Source organism: Falco biarmicus, chromosome 3 (genome assembly GCF_023638135.1).
Source record: "Falco biarmicus isolate bFalBia1 chromosome 3, bFalBia1.pri, whole genome shotgun sequence".
Lineage (NCBI taxonomy): Eukaryota > Metazoa > Chordata > Aves > Falconiformes > Falconidae > Falco > Falco biarmicus.
In genome coordinates, this window is record NC_079290.1 from 71,835,577 (window position 1) to 71,859,004 (window position 23,428).

The 23,428-nt window shown below is 38.3% G+C and overlaps 1 protein-coding gene across 1 annotated transcript in view; it reads left to right on the top strand.

Annotated features, from left to right (window-relative positions):
* Positions 1 to 23,428, top strand: part of LOC130146491 (dynein axonemal heavy chain 5-like) — a 176,263-nt gene that overhangs the window by 145,155 nt on the left and 7,680 nt on the right. The window contains exons 69-71 of the mRNA XM_056332652.1: positions 5,315 to 5,503; positions 13,646 to 13,778; positions 23,197 to 23,405. Of these exons, the coding sequence (XP_056188627.1) occupies positions 5,315 to 5,503; positions 13,646 to 13,778; positions 23,197 to 23,405 (531 nt within the window). The remainder of the gene's footprint in view (positions 1 to 5,314; positions 5,504 to 13,645; positions 13,779 to 23,196; positions 23,406 to 23,428) is intronic.

A 23,428-nucleotide genomic window follows, 5' to 3' on the forward strand; every position in this document is an offset into this window, starting at 1 on the left:
AGTTCAGACATAAAAAGGAAGTGTACAAGAGGTGAAAGCAGGGGCAAGTGACCCAGCGAGAGTACAGAGCAGCTACTGTTTGATTTTGCAGGGATAGGGTTAGGAAAGTCAAGGCCAAAGTGGAGTTGAATCTATCAAGGAATGTGAAGGGCAAGAAGAAAGGGTTTTACAAGTAAGAGCACAAAGATGACTCGGGGAAAATGTGGGTCACTTGCAAAATGGGGCAGGAGAACTAGTGAGAAATTGAAAATGCTCAGTGCCTTCTTTGCCTTAGTTCTTACCAGTCAAAGTGGCCTCCAAAAATCCCAGGCCCCTAATACAAAAAGTCTAGAACAAGGAACTCGCCTCTGGTGGAAGAGGACCAGATTAGGGAGCATTTAAACCAACTGAACACACTCAAGTTCATGGTATATGTACATTTAAACAAATTGAACATATGTAAGTCATGATGGGTTGCACTCATGGGTGCTGAGGGAGCTGGCTGATGTCACTGTCAGGTCACTTCCAATTACTTTTAAATCGTCATGGTGATTGAAAGAGGTTCCTGAAGAATGGAAACTAGCAAATATCACTCCAGTCTTCAAGAACAGAAGAAGGATCTGGGGAACTACAGGCTGGTCAGCCTCTGTTCCTGGGAAGGTGCTAAAGAAAATCCTCTTTCAAAACATTTCCAAACATAGGAAGGACAAGGACAAGCAGGTGATTGAGAGTAGCCAGCATGGATTTGTGAAGAAGAAATGCTTATCTAACCTATCAGCCTTCTACAATGAGGTGACTGGCTTGGTGGATGAGGGGAGAGCAGTGGATGTTTTTTTACGTCAACTTTAGTAAGGCCTTTGACACTATCTTCCATAACAGCTTCATGGACAATCTGTCAAAGTGTGGCTTAGGTAAGTATCGTAGTGTGACACATCTGCCATATGAGGGAAGGCTGAGAGAGCTGTGACTCTTTAGCCTTTATGAAGAGGAGGCTCAGGTGGGTTCTTATCAATTTATATAAATACCTGTTCAGAGGGTGTAAAGATGGAACCTCCTAACAATAGCAAATTCCACTTGACAACAAGAGAACACTTTTTTACAGTGAAGTTGGTCAAGCACTGGAAGAGGATGCCCAGAGAGATTGTGGAGTCTTGATCTTTGTAGATCCTAAAATCCCCCTTGGATATTTGTGCTGGACAGCCTGCTATAGCTGACCCTGCTTGAGCAGGTGGTTTGGATTAGATGACCCTCAGAGGTCCCTTCCAAATGAAACTGCTTTGTGATTTTGCAATTCCGTATGGGACTGAGCAGACATGCAAACTGAGAAGAAATGAAAATAGAAAAGTTATATGGTCTCATTTTGCAAGTTATAAGTGGGAGATCATTCCTTTTTGACAACAGGAAGATCAGGATGTTGCCATGAATTGATGGTGTAGGGTGCAGGGTAGCTCCTGGCTGCAATCACTTTTACATGACCCGATGTGTGTATACTGCAGTGATCACAGTAACTGGAAGATTACAACTTTCTCCTCCCTCTAGTACAGGCACATGTGATGAAGTTAAAATTGAAGTAGAAGTGAATGCTCTGGATTTCTGTCTCATTGCTATTAAGTTGATAAAAGCCTTTGCAAGTAAGTTCTGTTAAAATTAAATAGATGGGACTGAACAGAAAAAAATGTGGGTTTTTCTTACTGATGATCTGGCTGAGAGGGTAAGAAGATTCCAAGATCATCAAACAAACTTGCAAAGTTTTGAATCTCTGAAGGTAGTGAAAGCAGAATGCAAGTGTATTTGTGCTGGCAATGATGTACCTTTTCCAAGTAAGGGTAAATGCAGCTGTGATAATGCACCACTGGGATCCATCTGAGCCTGGCTCACGAAGTGGTTCCTATCAACGTATGAACCTTGACTATCAGATTACAGGTGCTACTTTCATCGATCTGCTTTTCTAAGTGCTTGGGAACCTATTTCACAATGCTGCAATATATATTTTCAAGTATTTTTATGCCTGTAAAAAATCTGTATGTATGGTTTGATATAGGGGAATTTTACCTTTGACTTTTATGTAAATATGATCAAGTCCAGGAATGCAAACACCTTTTTCTCCTTCACATTTTCACAGGTTAGGACTTTCTTTTGTCATTCCAAAATCTATCAAAATTGCTCATGCAGACCTTTTAACCTTTTAATCTCCCAGTCTACTTCATTTTACAAAGGATATTGTGCTAGTCAAAACAGTGTATCTTTGTTTCCTCCCCTTTCCATTTCTGGTTAAGAAAGAAAGACTGAATAAGTTTGATTGCTGTATCCTTGCTCTTTTGATGAAATTTCAACCTCTGATCAGAATAAACACTTGACCTCTGAAGAGGGCTGTTGAACTCAGCGTACTGGGTTTGCATGACGAGGTTTTGATAGTGAGGGGGTTACAGGGGTGGCTTCTGTGAGAAGCTGCTAGAAGCTTCCTAGTATGTCCAATAAAGCCAATGCCATCTGGCTCCAGGATGGACCCATCACTGGCCAAGACTGAGTCCATCAATGACAGTGGTAGCACCTCTGGGATGCCATAAGGTGGTGGAGGAAAAAACTGTGCAATGGCAACTTTAGCCCAAGAGAGGAGTGAGAATATGTGAGAGAAACAACTCTGCAGATACCAAGTCAATGCAGAAGGAGGGGGAGGAGCTGCTCCAGGTGCCAGGGCAGAGATTCCCCTGCAGCCCTTGGTGAAGACCCTGGTGAGGCAGGTTGTCCCCCTGCAGCCTATGGGGGTCCACGGTGGAGCACATATCCACTTGCAGCCCATGGAGGACCCCATGCCAGAGCAAGTGTTTGCCCAAAGGAGTCTGTGATCCCCTGGAGGGCCCACACTGGAGCAGGGTCCTGGCAGGAGCTGTGGCCCCATGGAGAGAGGAGCCCAGGCTGCAGCAGGTTTGCTGGCAGGACTTGTGACCCCATGGGGGACCCACTCTGCAGCAGTCTGTGCCTGAAGGGCTGCACCCCATGTAAGGGACCCACACTGGAGCAATTTGTGAAGAACTTCAGCCTGTGGGAAGGACCGATGTTGGAGAAGTTCATGGAGGACTGTGTCCCATGGGAGGGACCCCCAGCTGGAGCAGGGGAAGAGCGTGAGGAGTCCTCCCCCTGAGGAAGAAGGAGTGGCAGAAACAAAGTGTGATGAACTGACTACAACTCCCATTCCCTGTCCCCCTGTGCTGCTGAAGAGGAGGAGGTAGAGAAAATTACAAGTGAAGTTAAGCCTGGGAAGAACGGAAGGGTGAGGGGAAGGTGGTTTTAAGGTTTGGTTTTATTTCTCATTATCCTACTCTGATTTGATTGGTAATAAGTTCAATTATTTTTCCCCAAGCCTGTTTTACCTGTGACAGTAATTGGTGAGTAATCTTTCATTGTCCCTATCTCGACCCCCCAAGCCTTTTGTTGCATTTTCTCTCCTCTGTCCAGTCGAGGAGGGGAGTGACAGAGCGGCTTCCGTGGGCACCTGGCCTCCAGCCAGGGTCAACTCACCACACTCAGCAATCCCTTTGAAAATGACTTTGATTTCAGAGGGGTATAGAGCTTTAGTAATTGGTTTTGAAGATTTATCAGGCTAATAAAGACCCTGAAAGACAGGATCCAACATCTGCTTTTTAATTAAAATTCCCAGTGAATTTGGATCAAAAAGAATAAGATTCAGCTTCTTGATTAATATACAGGACATCCAGGACACTGGTCTACCCACTGCTTTACTGCTCTAGCTTCTTTATTCTTAATTCTTTCATGCATCAATTGCATAAAACATAGGACCAGAGTTGACATCCATATGTTTGGTAATATTCCACTGGTTTTGCAGTTAGCCCTTAGACTAGCACTGCAATTTACATTCACAATAGTGGGGTTTTTTCATGTTTCTAACTTGGGCTGTAGCATTGCCACAATATCTGCTAGAGTAAAACCAAACAGGCCCTTATAGTGCAAGAGCAAAAGCAGAAGAGTGTATCATCAAACGTGTATTTCATTCCATATAGAATATGAGTGTAAGAAAGTGCATTGATATTTTCACTTTTTACAGCTCTAAATATGGTGTTTAAGTAAACTACTATGTGTAAAAACATGTTAAATCCTACTTGGAATCTAATTCCATGCTAGTTATAGTTACATCTTCTCTGACATGGAATATTATGTCTATACTGTGTTCTTTGTGCTGTTGTAAGGATCAGATCCTAAAGTGGTGTAAGTCAGTGCAGCTTCACTGGCTTTGGCACAGATGCAGTCACATCCCTTGTCTCTGAGTATCTACATTTGCAAGTGTAACAATATAACATATGATCCTTTTTATTTTGTCCTCAGAGTGTGCAAATATTGGTTACTAGAAGTGTCTTTTTCTAATATACCAAATCTAAAGTAAAATATGAAAACATGGAAAATGAGAAGTGGAAGATTGCTTGGCTTTGGTGCTCAGTTTGAGGGCAAGGCTTCCTCATTGGATCAGTGATTCAAAGTTTGTAAGAGATAGTTAATAGCTATAATTAAATGAAGACTTGTGAAATAAGACAGTACAATTCCTCGTGGAGAAGAGTTGCAGCTGTCAACCTGACAATTATAGACTTACTGATATTTCAGTGGAAATTTCTGAGAAAGCTATTATAATTCAGACAAAGGGCAGTTTTACAGTAATTCTGTACTAGCTGTATCTTAAATAAAATAATTCAATTTCAGAAGAAGGAGAAGTAAGGAGTGGGAGACTTAAACCAAAAATAGCTAAACCATAAAATATCCTAAATATATCACTGGTCATAAAATATTTAGGTACTTTGAATATGGGCAGTATTTTCTTCACTGTGCTGCATGCCTTATAAGCCTGAGACTAAGTAAAACAAAATGTGTTAGAAAAGGTAACTGGTCTGATTATTAGGGGCATCTACTTGAGCTGATACAACAGCAATGTATCTGTAGAGACAAAGTGGTGAGGGGTCAGTGTCCACATCTGATGTGCTTCTAACAAGGTCTAGTCTGAACCACTGGAAAGTAATCGGGTTGTACCCCTTGACAGCACTTCACAGCATGATCCAAAGTGTGCTATGCAAAGATAATCAGAACAGTTTAAAAAATCCCCACTTATATGAATGAAAACGCTGTTGTATATGCAACCTATGTAAATGTTTTTGTGTAATTTGGGCTTGGTCCTTGGCCACTTAAATGTGTGTACTTCCACTGTACCTAGTTATATCTATTGTTTTATAGAGCTGAGGAGTTTCCTCCTTGTTTATCCATTTAAATGCTTTCTTTCATGGATATAATATTAGAAGGAAGATCACAATTTTTTTTTCTCTTTTATTTTAAGGTATTTGGACTTCACCCTAACGCAGATATCACTTACCAAACTAACCTGGCTAACGAGACATTAAGTACAATAGTAAGCATCCAGCCCAAAGACAGCAGCATTGGAGGAGGGGAAACCCGAGAAGCAGTAGTACAGCGCCTTGCTGATGAGATGCTAGAGAAGTTACCTCCAGATTATAACCCTCATGAGGTATATGCTGCTTTATAGATACAGATGTTTTATGTATGTATGTGTGTATGTGTTTAGTGAGTTTTATTGTGCTCCTTAAATTTAACTGGCACATGTTTTAAAAAGCTTTTAAAATTATGCATAGTGTTTATAAGTCTGTTTTGGTTTATCGTGTAAAATATTCCTACATCGGAAACACATATTTCAAATGCTATAGTCTACTTAATTAGTCACCTTAACTCAGAACAGATATTAGAGACTTCAGAAAGTTCTTGCCCTCCTTAGTTTATTGAAGGACACTGGTGCCTTTTTCTGAAGGACCAGTGATCTTATAGTGGTTACAGCTTTCAATTTACCTACTCTTAATATGATACCACCATTATGAATAATGGATTTTATCACCAACCTTTTCATGCCCCAGATTTTTTGGAGTTTGGGTCATAACAGATGTATTTTTCAGTATTTTCTTGCCTTTTTTATTAACAGTCTCATTATAGAAAATGCCATTTAGAAAAGTCCAGTATAAAGCACTCTTGCATCAGTTTGTAAGTAGGATCAAGTGTCTTGCCATGTGTTTCATGAGCAGTAACTGTTGAAAACCCCTAATTTCCATGATTTTATTAATTTTAAATAATAGTTCTGTTCTGCACCTATATTGCTTTTTTCTCCCTGGTTGCAGTCCAAGCTTGCAGAGTGCCCAGTATGCAGTATTGCAGCTTGTTATGTTATACTTTATTTTTTTCACCGGACAACCTAGAGTGTCCACTTAGGTTATAACTAGTTGTCTTGGGGTCCTGGCAATATTTCCTGTCTCCTTTTCTACTATTCATTTCAGATTGAATATGTCTTGTATAGATAGCCTCTTCTGTACTGTCATAATTCAGCTCAGAACTTCTCTTTTCATTCCCCTCTTGGCAAGCTACTTACAATGTGCAACTTTTTTTGGTGAGGTTTCCTAACAGCCTTCTCTATATAGTTATTTTTCCATCCCTCCTTGCTTGTGTCTCTTTCTTTTGTTCACCTGTTTATTGAGTGATTCCCAGTGAAAGTATAGAATTAATTTGTTTGTAGAATTTTATTTGGAATAGAGCCAGTTTTCTAGTTTTCGCATTACTATTTAATCATAAATAAATTTAGAAATAGCAAATAAAAATAAATATAGTAAGTATAATAATAAATAACACTTATTTACTAATTTAATATATTTAATGTTTTACACCTTGGATCTACACCTATAGTCTGCACCTTGGATTGTTCTCAGTCCTTTTCCCTAATCCTTCCTATCACAGTAAAGATTTTTCATGGAACATTTCTTCTAGTTTTATACACCTCCTTACAAATTTTTTTTCAAATTGCAATAGCAATAGAATACTGAATGTCTGGGTAGCATATATGGTTCTGCCATATTTGTAATATGTGTATTGAGCTAATTTTTTCAGTATATTTGCTAAATCCTCCAAAGGAATATTTCTTCATTCCCTTGTTAAACTACCAACATTTTTCCCACTGAAGAATTTGTAATACTCAGAAGACATCAATAGTACTGCATTTTATATTGTAACCAGAGGGTATTCTTGTTCTCAGGTTTTACCCCTGGGAAATTTGTGCCATGCCTTTTAGTCTTATAAAATGCACACACACTTGTTTAATCCAAATTTCCCTTCTAAATGGTTTGAATAAATACTATTTTTCTCTGGCATGTCTTCTATTTAATCTTGGTCTCATTCAGTCTCATTCCTTCTAGGTTTATTCACTCAGGTTATCCATACAAAATACAGATAGAGTAGGCCTACTGTTTTCAGTCGCTTCCTTGAGTGTCTGAGTGTTGGAGACAACCACTTATGGAGACAAGAACTGTAGTTAAGGACAAAGAGTCTGGAGGGTTTATTTCAGAAGTTCCACCCTGCACTTTTAACTTGTCTCTCTTTTACTCTGCTGTATTAGGGTACAATACATACTTTTCCATGTGACTGTATAAAAAAATCACCACCAGCTGTTTTCATTGCAGTTTCATTCTCATCATCCAGTAGTATTTGACAAGCTATTATCTTTTCTCATGATCTGCCAATCATACATGCAGGTTTTTATCTTGTTATGAGCAATCGTCTTTGTAAAGATGCTCACAATTAGATAGTTCTTTGCTTCTGTACCACTTCTCTGACATCTCTGAGCTTCAAGGAAACCTCTTTTGCTTCAATTTGCTTGACAGCTGGTCTCTTAAGATTCAAGTGAGGAGATTCATATTTGTACAGGACAAACCAATATTCCATATTAATACTTTAGCATTGTCTTGCTCACCATGCCCCCCACATCTGTCTGTCTTCGTGTCCCCCTCCCCCCTTTCATTCTTACAGGAACAGTCAGAGGGTGTCGTGTTGGATCTACGTTTTCCCCGTGTATTTCTTGTAAATGTATTCTACACTCAGGATGTAAGTTTGTTTCATTTTCTTAGCAATAAGTGTAGATACCACCTGTTCATGGTGGTTTCTAGTTTTCTCAGGCTCTGTACATCTTGATTTGTGAATTGCATTTCTCTTTGATTAATCACACCCTCTATTTACATGCTGTTTCTTCAGTCCACATTACTGATGGATGACGTGGTACTTTTCCACAGAACCATCAAAAAATTACTCTTTGTTTCTGTATCATGGTCGTGATTCCTTTGCTCTGAGTATCTACAGAACATCCTCTGGGTCATTTTCCATCATTTATTGTTGGTAATAGTGTGTTCCTCTGTACATCCCTTTGGCAGTATCATCTGTACTGGAACTTCAGATTTTACTTCTGCAGTGTTATGAGATTTGGCATTATTTCTTGAAGTTCCTGATTCTTCAATATTTCCTTCCTCCTTCCCTAATGGATTTACCCTTTCTCTCATTCTGTAGACTTTAGAATTCATTTGGGTATTTACCAGTGCTTTCTTTGTTGGAGGGGCATTCCCCTTTTCTGCTATTAGTGCCCAGCACCACCTCTTTGGTGCAGTTGTTTATGGGCCAGGAGTGTGGCCACCTCTACACAGTAAGCAAAAAAATATATATCAAATGTGTTTCCCGTCTGAACTCAACATTTTAGAAAGGGCTGAGATGGCGGGAGTAAGCTGTAAAGCAACCTAAATTTTTAAAGGAAAGTTTGCATAAACTGACCAAACAAGAATGTCTAAAATACCAAAAGAACAAAAAAAAAAGATTATGTTCATTAACATGTAGTTAAAAATTTTACTAGTCAGAGCAGAAAAGAAGGGAAAATTCAGATGTTCTCTGAGGGAAGAAGCAACAGAATTTAGCAGAAGCTACAATATAATAAGCAAATAAAATTAAGCTTGCAAGTCTAAGGAGTGAAATGGATTATGTAATTACTTCCTGTGATGTCTGAAAAAAAAAAAAAAAAAAGGAATGAGATGAGTTCTGTTGTTTGTCAATTTAAGTCAACATTTGGTCATTCAGGACATTATTACCTACAAGATCAGTTTAACAATCCTGAAACAAAACTAATATACTAAATTGTAAGAGAGTGAGCGAATGTGTCAGACAGAGTTCTTATGCATGCCTCATTGGGTAAGAGCAGTAAAAAGAAAAACATTCATTAGTCCTAGCAGTGCAGCTTGGGTTTGCTTTTAGAAGAATATTGTGCTGCAGTAAGGCCACAACGTGGTTATATTTGGAAATCCAGTTATAGAGATACTATCAGTGGAGAAAAGGAACCAAAAATTTAGGAAACAAATGAAGGTAATTAAAAGCAAGTAGTCTTTAGGGAAAGTGGCAGGTGCCTTTGCTATCTTTGTTCTTTGTATCTTTGTTCTTGTGGCTCCCTTTAGAAAGTGTGGAGTGAATTAGCTCAGAGTTAAACCCCCAACAGGCTAGGTTAGGGACAGATGGTACTGAAACCAATTATTTGTTGACATTCAGAGCTCTGGATTTTACTTTCTCTTGATACTTTGTGAATCCAGAGAAAATTTAGGCTGTCACACAGAGGCCTTTATTAGCCTTTGGCAATGACTTCAGAACCAACAACTTTCAGAACAGGGAAACTATTTTACCCCATGATATAAACTTCTTTTGTCGTTGCCTTCTTGTAACACTTCCTCTCACCAGTCAAATAACTGAATCAATGTCCACCCAAAAGACTATAAACAAAACAAGTCACCGTTGCATGCTTTATCAGACTGTAGTTTGACACAGGTGATGGAAGAACAAAACAAACTTTCCTCCTGACCTAAAACTGTCTTCATTTTTCTCAGTCCAAAGGCAGAGGCAAAGCAAGAATTCTGCTTTCATGACTCTTTTTGCTTCTGGGCCTTGCCTCACAGGTAACAGAGAGATTAGCAGTAAAAAGATTAGGCCCAGCCAGTCCGTGTGAGTGAAGACAGATGCAAGAATAAATGTCAGCCTGTCACACACAGAGGTTTATAATAACAATGATCCTTGCAGCGTGAAGAACAGCTTGCTAGGGAATAGACATGGAGACATTCCAAAGATAACTGCACTTTACTGGAGGTTGGCTTTTAACCCAAGTAGCAAAGGGGCTTTTTCCTTAAATATTTTTTGTAGTATTGATTTTGCCTTATCCTGTGCTAAGGCTATGACTACATTAGCAACTATTGCATGGGAATAGGAATTAATCTGAGTACCCCAGGCTTCCACTAGATATGTTATTGGGGAATTTGCTTTGGTCTAACTCTAGTCTAGGCCTGTAGGCTGAACACCTGTTAGTAGTTGCAATACGTTACAGTCCCTGAAGCATAACTTTTCGGTTAGTTTAATATGAAACTATGCTAGTTTGTGTGCCTAGAGTCTACTTTTCAGTGCATGTTTTTTGCTACAAAAAATCATTCGGGGTCTGAACTGAAACACTAATGTAGATGCTTTTGTAAGTCATCTGTGGTTTACTTACGAACCCTGTCAGATATGATGGTTACCCAGTTCTAGACCTTCAGCTCTTTTCTATATATTTCACTGCCAGCTTCCTTGTGTACAACAAGGAAGTGGCCCTTGACACCACTTGCAAAGAGCCTTGGCTTGGACATGTCTTGAGCTTGTCTTTCTAATTCAGGCCTTTTATTTAGACCATCTTGCAGAATGATGGACTTCCCATTTCTGCTGACAAAGAGTATAGCAAGTAACGAAGTCTAATGGAAAATAACAGCATTTACCAAATATGATAAGCCATTACTACTACAGTAACACGATCACTGATCATTAAATGGCACAAGTTTGGCAGCTGCTTTTCTGCTGAATGTCCTATGAAGTATGTAGTGACAAAGGAGTTGGTAACCTGAGGACAGCTAAGGAATGTGCATAGAGGAATCTGACAAATAGGGATATGCATTGCAAAATCATGTAGACAAAGCTATTAAGATTATGATTTTAGTTGTTCCTTTCTTAAATCACCTTGTTTTATGTTAATGACAGCTGTTTGCATAATGAAAAGGAGATCTTGTAAGTGGGCTTTATGGAATTAGTATATTAATCTCAGAAAGGCTATTTTGCTTAGTGAGTTTTGTCTTTTGAGGTTTTTTTCTGAGTTGGAATCCATCTTTCAATGTCATAATAAATACAGCACTGGAGGTAAGTCATGCAATAGCTTGATAGGAATTCCAATACAAAACCTGTCAATCATACCTCAGAGCTGGTATTTAAAACTAGTCTTAACAGCAAGATTTCCAAGAAGGCATTATGTTACGGCTAGTAGATCTCAGATCAGGATTGATTTGTATACAATAAGGTAGGAAGTATATAATTTTTTTCAGTTTCCATATCTATCTGGTTATGCTTGGTGCTCCAGACTGAGTGCTGTGAACATATCTAGGATGGATTAAGAAATTTCTACATTATTGGTTCACTCATTATTCAAAACATTATAGGTATTTTTGTAGGTACATGAAAACAAATCAGAAGGCTGTTTAAATTCTGAGAATTCACTAGTTAAATTGTAAAATTTTCAGTACAGTAATATTTTAGAATATTTCATCTTCTCTTTGTAGATTCATAAATACCAATATTTTGGATAATAACTCCTTTAAGAAAGTCTTGCATGCAATTTTTCCTCAAATGGCAGAAATTATTTGCCAAATGATTCCCCAAAGGAGCACATGCTTTGTAGACTAGAAAAAAGTGGGTTTTCTATTTAAAGGATAAAATGCATGGACTATATTCTGTATAATTCCTTTTCTTATTAGTGGCAGGCACTAGACTTCCAAGTATTCTGGGAAAGAAAAAAAAATCAATCTTTTTTTGCTTTTTTTGGCAAGAGAGAGAATTATCAATCCCTGTGAAATTTTCAGAAAGCAGAAGCTTTTCCTCTATTTTGTGTGGAAGGAAATGAGAATACTACATTGTGTAAATTATCCAGAAAGAGTTTGTTGCCTTACTTCTAGCCTAATGATAGCTGACTTTAGTAATTTTTTGTCTTTTACAGGAAGAAACACATTAACTCAGTCTGTAAAATGAACTGTCACACTGCAAAGCATTAGCATAATCGGCTGGCACCTATTTCTTGGACATTCTGTCTGACAAACTCATGGGTCCTTGTGATTAAAATATGATGAATAACCTTGCTGATAACTGGCTCCCAAGAAGAATAGCATATAAAGTTAAAAAAAGAGTATTTTACTGGGCTTGGAGTTGAAACCTGAGAATTAGAAATTGTCAAAGCATTTACTCATTTATACTAGCAATTATAACTACTCAACTGCTATATTATATTCATCTTGCAGAAACTTAGTATTCAGTGTAATAATAAGATCATAAATAATGTTTACTATGTGTATATAACGTACAGTATGCATAATAATGTATACTATAATATAGTATACAATGACATATGTGAGTATATCCAGAAAAACACAAAGCAAAACTCAGTGGATTTCTGCACTTGATGAAGTAGCATGTATTGTACGAAGTCACGTGGCTTCTACTTGGCTTCAGTAGAATTCCAGTGATATTCTGCTCTTTGAAAGAATAGACTTCATCTTTTGTTAGTAAGCTCAAAATAAGCTCTTAACTTATTTTAGCAACCTGATCCTATGGGTCAGCTCTTTTATGATAAATCAATTGCCATATAGGTATCTGGATTTAGGATCTTATTTTACAGTTTGAGATCTCTTTTGGGTTCCAGAGTCCCCTTGCAGAATTTCACCTGCAGAGGGACTGACTATGGCAAAGATCAGGATTAGGGCTGCTTCAGTGGGAAAGATGATGCACGTGGCTGGCTGAGTGGTGACGAGTACAGAGAGAAGAATTTGCTTTCTGAAAGCCAAGTCATAGCAGGGAAAAACATGTGAAAGTCTTAAAATCAAGAATTCTGGTACTATATGAGGTATAGGCGCCATGATTTCTGTAGGTGCCACTGAATCCTCTCTCATGTGCTGTTGTATACAATGATCTTTGAGATACATGGAATACACAGTGTATGTCTGAAGCACATTGTATATGCATCATACGCTAAAGTGAGACAGGGAATGCTTTTGCTACTCTTGCTGTGACATCCTTAAGTAACATAGAACAACTAATTCCATTTTGAAAATGTTCTCTATTGAGTATGAGTCAAACTGTTAGCCTTAAATATTAAGAAGGCCAAAAGCTTCTACCTACAAAATGGTGCACATAATGGTGTAACAAAATTCTGTGGCATCTGTATTATTTCTTGACAATCTTGCCTCTCTAGTAATGCATCCGTGAGCACCTTGTCTTATAAGTGGGTCACATGCTGTTGGAAGTAGCAGCTTTTATATATTGTGCTTGTTATGTCAAACTCCATTTGTAGCATTATTTCAACTCGGCAGGGCAAGAGGTGAGAAAGTTCACCTAGCACAATTCGGAAATATGAAGAAGTTACCATCAAACATGCTTTTGAATAGCATATGGTTGGGCTTTTTTTAAGATCTAAGACCCTGCAGTCTAACAAGGGCAGAAGGAACTGCTGTGTCCCTTCAAAAAGAAGGAACTTTCCCTCAGAATGGTGGAGAAACTCCTTTTGGTAAGCTAATGAGTCACAGTGTGCTAAATCTTACATTTGGCACAGGACTTGAATGGTCATCTGTTACATAAAAGTTTATTTTCTCAGGAATTATGCGATACAATTGAAAAAACATCCTTTTGCTTTCAAAAATTATTGCATGGGAAACAGGAGATTAAATTTTATAATCGTTGCACTATTCTTGTTTAGGTGAAAGCCCAGCTTCAAAAGATGGGAGCTATTCAACCCATAAACATATTTCTCCGTCAAGAAATTGACCGCATGCAACATGTTATATCAAGAGTTCGAACTACACTGACTGATCTCAAATTGGCTATCGATGGTAAGTTACAATATTAAAAATCATACTAATTAAGATGCAATATTTATTACTAACAGTTGCTTATACTATGACTAAATAAATATTTCCCTTCATTTCCTCCCTTTCTACTTCTTTCTCTTTTGTTCTCTCCCTCCCCCAGTTTTTCTATCATATGGCCAGTAATTCTAGCCCTTAAAGCTCCTGACTGCATATCTAAGGACACTCCACCTTAATTTATTCTGTATGCGTGTGCTCTGTGCTCCAGTATTGCAGTTCACATCCCACAGCACTACTACACTTCCGTGATTCTCTCTAGGATCTCGACAGAGCTCAGAGGAGCTGAATTGTGCAATTAGGTCTACAGGTCGTGTGCCACAGTCATTATGAAATTAAGCTGAGACATAATTATATAGAACAAAGTAGAAATGTTGCTGCTAAGTAATTGAGAGACAGGGCACTCGGGAGGCCAGGTGGTAAAGACTCTAATTTAAGGTGAGATTTGCAATGTTCGTGAAACTGGTTGTACCAAATAGGATGACTCTAAATGGAAGCTGGAGTGAGTTGCAGTGCCAGTCAGAAGAGAGTGATAGGGTTCTTCTTTCATCCATCACAGGAGGTAGGCAATAGCACTCTGTATCTCTCAGAGACAGGAGTATTTGGCTGAAAATGAGCAATGAAGAATGCAGTTAAAATAAATCAAGAGCACAGGCGACTAGAAGCAGATGGAAAATTTGATCAGAAAAGGAGTGACGAAAAAGAAGGAATGATGATGTTACCGTCGGCTTTTGGTTTTCACTTACCATTTTGCTCATCATGCAAGAGCTGAAATATCCAGGAAAGAAAGTATACTGTTGCTTAGCCAAGCTTCTTGAATTAACAGTAAATGAAAATGAAGCAGGAATAGTTCTGTTCCACTGGCTAAGATCTCACTCAAGTCTGCTGTTCCCCAGCAGAGAGGCAGAAAATATCTGAGGCAGCAAACTGTCCTCACAGGGAGGTCAGAGTGCCTCAAAAGTAGTTCCTTCTGATATGGGTGATGGCAGTACTGTAATCTGTCATACTGGCATTTTCCAGTCTCGACAATAAGTCATGAAGGGAGATTTTTTTTAATTTGTATTTTTGTTACATAAGAATCAAAACACTTTTCCCTATCATTTGTATGATACACTGAGGCAACAATGCAGCTTTGGAAATATCCTGCCTATAATCTGAATGTAGGAAAGAGGTTCATGTATGTGCCCAAGGCTAATTAGCTTCCGTATCCTGTAATAAACTATGCAAAGATGAAGCTGGAAGGAACAGTTGTCCTCTGTTTCAATTCTGAGCTGAAAGTTCCTTTTTATAAGTGCATAGAGTCCCTTTTGAAGTAAATTAAAATAATGCTTTCCGTTCAAGAATGTGTTAATCTTTCCTTGATTGTGAAATATATATTTAAAGTCTGAAAATGCACAATATTCTGCAGAGGAGTGGATGAGTAACATAATTTATTTGCACTTAGCATTCAGTTCCATAGTGGGCACAGTCCTCTACCAGGTGTTTAATCACATTAATCCTGTAACTTTTGTGCAGTCCTCTAAAACATTATAATTTTCTTAGGGGCAGGCAAGTTAAATATAGTGAAAAATTGCTCTGAAAACAGAATTGGATGTATAGTTAACCATAAGGATTAATGACTTCTGGAAGATTCATGGTACATCAAGTGCATGTCATAGACTGTTAATTAGGGATGGAAAGAACATTTAGGAACTTTTTTTTTGCCCAGAAAAGGGGAAACCCCCAAACTCTCTGATACTAGATTCTCCCCTGAAACTCGTCTCAGGTCACCTGAGGTACTCCTTTTTCTTTACAATGAGGTAAACCATTCTGCCTGCTCAAACAGGTCATGTATATTTTGATATCTGCCCTGGTCATGCTTCTGGCTCTGGCTTCATGAACCTGTTAAGGCCTGAGCAGCTGCTTACAGCAGATCTAAATTTTCAAACAAATGGTGTGCTTAAGAATATAGCACATCTTTGTGTTGTGTCGTGTAGCTTAGCAAAAGGAGGTCTGAATATTTGATTCTTCAGGTTGGATGTGAATAGATGGACCTTGTAATTTTGCTGTTGCTCTCTGAGTTCCACTTGAGATAATATAAAGCCCTCCTCAGTGAGAGCTGATGTGCAGCTGAACGTGAGAGATGTTGAGCAAATTAGGAGAGTGTTCTGTCCCTCTATCCCGAGGGCAGATTAAGCAGTGTTCCCCTTTTGGGAGGGATGAGGATGCTCAGCATGTGTCCAACATGTTTGTTGGCAGCCATGCCCCACAAGCCTGCATCTCCGCCAATAAATTTTGCTGCCTGGAGGGATACTTTTTTTGGATCGAATTGTAATAATTAGATTGTAGCTGCACTTTGTACTCTCAGTTATGTCCCAACCATTAGTTCTGTTTTAATTACTTATTGATTGCCCAGAATTTATTTCACAGTTGGTATAATACGGAGCTTCACATAAATCAGAAAACAGCAATGATGATTGTCCTCTCAAGTGGCTATGTTCCAAATAGAGAAGTGTTTTTAGAGACAAGAAGCAGTAAGCCATGGGGCTTGAACCAAAACTCCAGATCCTAATGGTTATCAACATCATATCTTGAGCCCCTGGCAGAAGGTGACCATATTCTTTGTAGGGCAGTAAATGATCTATAGAGTTGCTATGTACATGCCTTATCTTCCTCCTGTGGAAGCACAGAGGAGCCTGGCACAGAATACTAATACTCTAGCTCTTTGTTGGAGAGTGTGCACTTCAAACCCCCTCTCCCACTAATGAATACTGTCTTTAAATGCAGTAAAATTTAATGACCCATTCAGTTATTCCTAGTCTCTTAGAGTTTGAGTAGAAGGGGAACAGAATGTGGCCTATCTGTGAGATTGTGTGTGTGTGTGTGTGTCTCTTTATTCCTCCAGGTACTGAGGCAGGACTGGTAAGTGTTTTGATGGCACCCTGATGTGTCTTCTGTGAGTGAAGAAAGTGAGGAGATTCTGTGGGAGTTATCCCGAGTCCCCCTTGAGTGGCTTCCGTGAATCTCAGCAATGGAGCATGCTTGTAGTAGCACTGAAAGTGGATATTGAATCCTTGGCAATGGAAATAAGCACAGCTTTTAATTTGGTTTTATTTCCCAATTTTTAACCTACTAAACATTCTGTTTAAGGGCTTGTTGTGAAAGAAACAAATGCTTAACTCGTTTATTTATGAGTATATCTAGATTCTACTTTGATCATAAAACTGCATCCACTTGGCATTAGTTTCTGGTACCTTATAGCTTTGCGTTTTCAAACTAACCCTTTGGAACTACCTACTTCATGAACAAGTGAAGGCCATACAAGAAACCTTGGATTTTTAATCCTTTCATGTTATATAAGTGCCACATGATCACAGAACTCCTGCTGATATTTGTGAAGTACTTAAAGAGTTAGGAGAGAGAAGTCCTTTTCCTGTTAACATATTTCCTTAGAATACAGCAATCCCTCTAAAAGCTTTTATGTGACTTGTAATATATAAAGATTTGTTTCTACAGGCCGAGTTTTTGTTCCTTACATTTTTCTTAATACTTGCAAGACAAGTACCTACAGGAGCCATAAGCTGAAAGACCAACACAGAAGGCAAAAGAAATGAAATCAGTACAAATATCTACTTTAGAAGTCATCATGGCATTTGTCATGGAGAAGCTCTACCAGGCTTAAGCAAACTTTCCACTGCAACTACAATATGGCACCCCCCCATGTTACAAATTTAGCCTATTTTCATGTATGTAATGCACACTATACATAACCTACATGCCAGGACTTGAAAAAAATAATAATCACATATTACTCTTATTCTACACTGAAAAAGAGGGCAATCAGAGCTTTTGGAATAATAGGATCAGGAACAGGGATATTACTAAGGGGAAACAGGACTTTGCTATTTTAAACGATGCATAGGTTATATGTGTGAAAACTCATTAATATCAATACATTAGCATGTTTCAGGTATATGTTAATGCCAGGTTGAGAAGTGTGAGAAAATACATGTGGGACTATTGAAACAGAAGGTGTTGGATGGTAAAAAATAATGCATTTTTGTATGCGTTTCTGATATTTTTTGAACTTTATAAATCAGATTAATCTGAATAATAACTGTTAATACAAAGCCTTGAGGAATACTGGTGCATTTCACTCGTTTCTGTACATCTCAGTCATTGATTTGCTACCCTATTAAAAACTATTTCACTACCAACTTTTAGCTCCTTACCACCCTTACATTGCATTACTAACCAGTGTGTTGGCTTTAGGTGTTTCCTTATTGTTATAAGAACATGTTGAAACACCCAGAACTTCATGTAGAAATGAGGTAGCATATACTTCTACATACATAATAGAAATCACTTAGAATTCCTAGGTCATCTGAAACGATGACCTGAAACCCCTGAAAGAATAAGGTAAAGATTCACTATTTTTTCCCAACTCAGAATACCATGATCTTGATGGTAGTCTTTGCATCATGTTGCTGCAAGAAATTTCTGTTTGTTTTATGTAGCAACTTACAAGAGGAATATAAATGAACTCCAAAAGACACAAAAGACATAGCCGATAATTTATTCCAATCTATGTGGTGAAAAACAGAAACCCAGGAAACTAATCTTGCCAGAGTGCACAGGAAAGGTAATTTCACATGAAGTGAAGGAGTATGGACTGATTCCCACTAGATGGATAAGTTTTGTTTTGACTCGTAATACTTTAAGACTGTTAACACTAACACAATTTTAGTTTGGCCTACTGATGATAGTAATAGGTTTTGGGGCTAAATGATCTTGGGTTTTTACCTTTCTAATTCTTACAGTGTGTGTATGTAAGGCTTGTAGGGATCATCTGTGTATTCCACTTTTGGATGAAGATTTTATTTGAAGATTATTAAGAGCACTCAGCGAGGACATTAATGGAATGTAACAATGGCAGTTCATTTGAGGAATGGAGGGGATGATTCTAGAACATCTGGTGGCGTAGTTACTTTTGGCTCAGCAGCTCTCATCCATTATTTACTTCTCATCCTGCTAAGAATGCCAGAATGCCTCCTGTTGTCTTTTGCAAAGTGTGGAATGTTATTTCTGGACCTTTTAATAAGTGTTATGTATGCTTTCCATGATGCTGGCCAGGACAACTGTTTAGAAACACACATTTAGAGCAAACTGCAGAAAATGGTTTATCTGCCTGTTCTATTACTCTGGCTCAGGGTAGTGATTTTTACTACTTTTTGGGAGGTGTGCATGGATTTTCATCTTCAAATTATTGCTTTAATTTTTTTTATTTTCAGTCCTTTTGTGGGTGCAGTCAAGTGCATTTTGTACTGGAGCTGGTAAATATTCAAAACAATTTGCAGGGTTTTTTATTTTCAAATTGCCTTCTTACTGACTGAAGGAATTAGCTGTTGCAGAGAATCTAGGATTTATGTGCTCTTCTATGTGAAAAATCGTATGCTACTCAAGTTTCTGAGTTCCCTTCATCTCTCCTGACTTGAAGAATTAAATCAGAGGATTCTGCACCAGGAAAGTGGTGGGAAATACACAGAAAACAGAACAGGGGAAAGGTTAGGTGCAGCTGGAGAGAATACCATGGCCTACAGGTGAAGAATGGAGACAGTGTTGTGCATTGCAGGGCTTGGCTGTCTGATTTACTTTTCCTATTTTGGAGACCAGGTGCAAAAGGAGGTGATAAGTTGTTGAGGGTCTTGGGATTAAAACAGCATGGTGGGGTTAAATGAGCTTCTGAGAGCTTCCTGGGAATCATCTGCAAATGCTGAAGTGCCCAAGTGCTGCAAGTGAAGAAAGAGGGAAATACCCAAAGAAATCCTGAGGCAAAGGACTTCTTTCAGCACAGTGATGGTGGTCACTGAGCTAGCAGAAAGCTACTAAAACTTGCAAAAAAACCCCCAACAATTAAAAAAAATTAAGTTTTAGCTATGGGGAAACATACATTAGCTTTTACTGTTTTTATCTAACACTCTGTATACCTTGTACCTTTGGGTGGAATAATAAATAATGCTTTCCTTGGAGAAAGCACGAGCAAGTTAGTTGTTGCCATAAGGCAGAAAGGGAGGAAAACTTACAAAGTTACAAGCAAGTTGGGATTTTCTTTTCAACGTGTTCAACAAAGAAGAGGGGGTTGCAGCTTCGTGGTGGAGGGAAGGAGTGACTGGCCCAATAACAAACCTGCTTGGTTGGCAGGTAAACTTGAGTGGGGATTAAAGGCTGAAAATATCAGCTTCTGTAGTTGCAATTGTGACAGTCAAGAATGAATTGATGCGTTCATGGAGTTTTTCCTCTGTGTACTGTTAAGGCTAGCTTAACAGACTCATTGTCTTGCAAGTATTGTCCTCGAGGGATAGTATCCAATCCTATTACAATGATGTCAGCTATCGGCAAACTGTGCTTGATGGAGAAACTAGTTTCTTCTCATCTCATTTATATTCTCCATAATTATCCTGGTTATTCTCAATTCACATCAGTGCCTGTGGGAAGAGAATCACTCAGTGGATGGAGGCTTTTTTTGGTTCATACTGGCGTTTAAGATCCTTCCTTTGTCCCTAACTTTTTCCTCTCATTTAAATGAGATACATAAATTTCCTAGTCCAGATACAGGTTTTCCTAAATGTTAAATTCAAACTGTAGATCCAAATTTCACAGATTCCACAGTTTTAGATTCAGCTTGTGGTAGGTATGGTAAAAGGGGCAGCTCCATGAAATAATACAAGGTCCTGATGTAGTCTATTCAAAGCATTATATCTATTGAATGAATGACTGTAAAACCAGATCAATTTAAAAGAATAGACTATTTACCTTTATTAACAATAAAACCTATTTATCCTCAGAATCGTGTAGCTTTATTTGGCTTATTCACTACACAGCAATTGAATAGATTTAGATGTGGTTTAGAAGTGAGATAGCATAAATTTAGGGCAATGAAAAAGGGGAATCCTGATTTCCAAACTGCGTGTACTGGGCCAACAATATGACTACAGTACATATTATTCTTGGAGCATGGAAATACCCTTTAGCTGACCTTTCATCAGTCATGTTCTGATGGACTTTATTCAATTCAGGGAAGGGAGTGTCACAAAGTAACCCCCAAAATAACAGTTATAAACAGCTGGCCTGTCTGATTCATAGAACATTCAAGTCTGTCATGTTACATTCATAGGACATTCAGTCTCTTCGTATGGGAACCGGTGCTCTGAGCTTCTCAGAAGTCAAATATGAGAAGCCTATGGTGTTGTACTACTCATTCAATTTAGCAAATACAGCTTTTCAAACACTTTTATAACCTCTCTCCAGAAAGATGCCGTTATTTTTCTCATGTGTTACTAATTTTATTTCTGGCAATTTTAAAAAAATATTTTTATTTTTATTGGAGTATTTTAGCTGTAGGAATGCATCCCAACACCCACAGATGCCATTTAGTGCTGAAATTCAAGCACTGTATGCCCACTGCCAGAGATGACACCCACTCACTAGGAATATTTATGCAGCTATATGGGCAAGGCCAGAACTGTGAATATACCTTATGCTCAAGAACACTCTGGCTTAGTGTTCTCAGCAGCTGCTCTGAGTTGTAATGGGCAGATATTCTAAGAGATTTCACCATGCTCCAGGGCAGAGACTGGTTGTATCTCCCTATTTGAATAGCTCCAGCCTGCTCACAAAGAATAGAGAAGAAAATGTGGCTCTCTTACAGCTCTTGCTGCAGGAGAAAGTTGGCTGCATTAGCCCGAGAACAAGGAAGAATCAGATATGAATGAGTTCTTTCTTTCTTTCTTAGTTTGGACGACAGTGATCCCCCCAGGGTTTAAACAGGGTGCTCTTTGCTTGTTTTCTGCCCTCACTACAGTTGCTCTGAAGTTGAAACCAACATGTGTTGCATAATTTTTTTGCACTTTTTGTGCCTCCAGAGTGTGACTAAAGTGTATGGTGTAATATTATATTTTTCTAGGCAAAGGGGAGATGACACAGAGTGGCTTCTTTCTTAAATGTTGGTTCTCTTGGTTATATGTTAGAGAAAATTTATATCTGAAAGGAAAGTTTATTAATTGTCTTATAAAAGACTCTTATCAATCCCAAAACATGATTCAGAACCTGACTCAAAGGCATTACAGAGAACGCAGGATAGGCAGTATTTTTTAATATTTGCAGTTTTCTAAAAGTTGATGGTTGTCTCATAGCATTTGTTGCACAAAAAAAGGTCCATATAGAGAGCAGGTCATTATCTGCTAGAAGAAAATGAAGCCTGTCTGCCGTTGATATAGAGTAGAACATACCAGATTTGCACATGCTGTTATGCAGCTGTTTAGATTGGCCACAGTATTCTTCTAAATGAAAAGCTGGTGTTTCATTTCTGGATGTTCTCCCTTCCTGAACTGGGGACCTGCCAGCCTCAATGGAAAGAAGAGATTTGAAATACTTACTACAAGCCACATTTCCTTACTTCCTTGCAGTTCTTGTTTGCAGTCACCCAGACCGCTTCCCTTTCCCTTGCATGTTCTGTGGTGGAAGCCACCTAACTCTGGCATTTCATGTAATGCTTGTGGCAATTACAGCAGTTGTGTATACAATGATACAGTGAACATTGGTATTACACAAACATCTAATCCAAGTGGGGGCTACCAGACCAGTTTCAACAATGTAAAATATTTTAGCTGGAATAAAGAACACATCCTGAGTCTTGGCCATGTGCCAGATCTCAGTACTATTGAGCGTACAAACTGATAAGATGTAGAAACTTCTGGCACACGGAATAGTGAGTGTTACTGAAAAGTCACTCTCTTAGTAAATGCCAATATTTTAGTGGAGATAACAATACTATGCATGGAATATGTGAGTATGCATTGCCACTGCCAAAAGAAAGAAAAAAAATATTGCCTCTAGCTTTATTCTATGTACTGCTTTCTCATTGAGAATCTTGATAATGGAAATGTACAAAGTTATCATTAATAACAGTGAATTTCATGAATATAATCACTTCCAGTACACACTTAGGATATAAATGAGTTACACAGTGTGTCGCTATCATTGATCATGTGTATAGAAACCATTAAAATATAGAAAAAAGTTTTAAATTATTAATCCCATTCTAAACAAAGTGTGAATATAATGAATATAAATAAGGGGAGGGGGGAGAAGGAGTTGCTTTTAAAGAAATCTTTATTTCTGACCAAAATAAGAGAAGAAATATAATTTATCTTGTCACCTTTATCTTTAAATCAAGTCTTACAAGTTTGAACAAATTAACTGCAAACTGATAAGATTTTAGTGCAACAGGTGTGCAATTAAGGCACAACAAAAGAGGGTTTATTAGACTCAGAATGTCATTTGGAAGTTTTAATTGCCTTTGCAAGCTAAGGGAAAGTTCATTCCGAATGTTTTACTTATCTTCCAGGAACTATAATTATGTCAGAAGAATTGCAAGATGCTTTAGATAATATGTATGATGCTAGAATTCCAAAACTATGGCTTAGGATTTCCTGGGAGTCGACTACTTTAGGGTTTTGGTTTACTGAGCTTCTTGAAAGAAACCAGCAGTTCAGCAGTTGGCTGCAGGATGGCCGCCCAAACCAGTTCTGGATGACAGGATTCTTTAATCCACAGGTAAGGTTGCTAGACTGATCTTT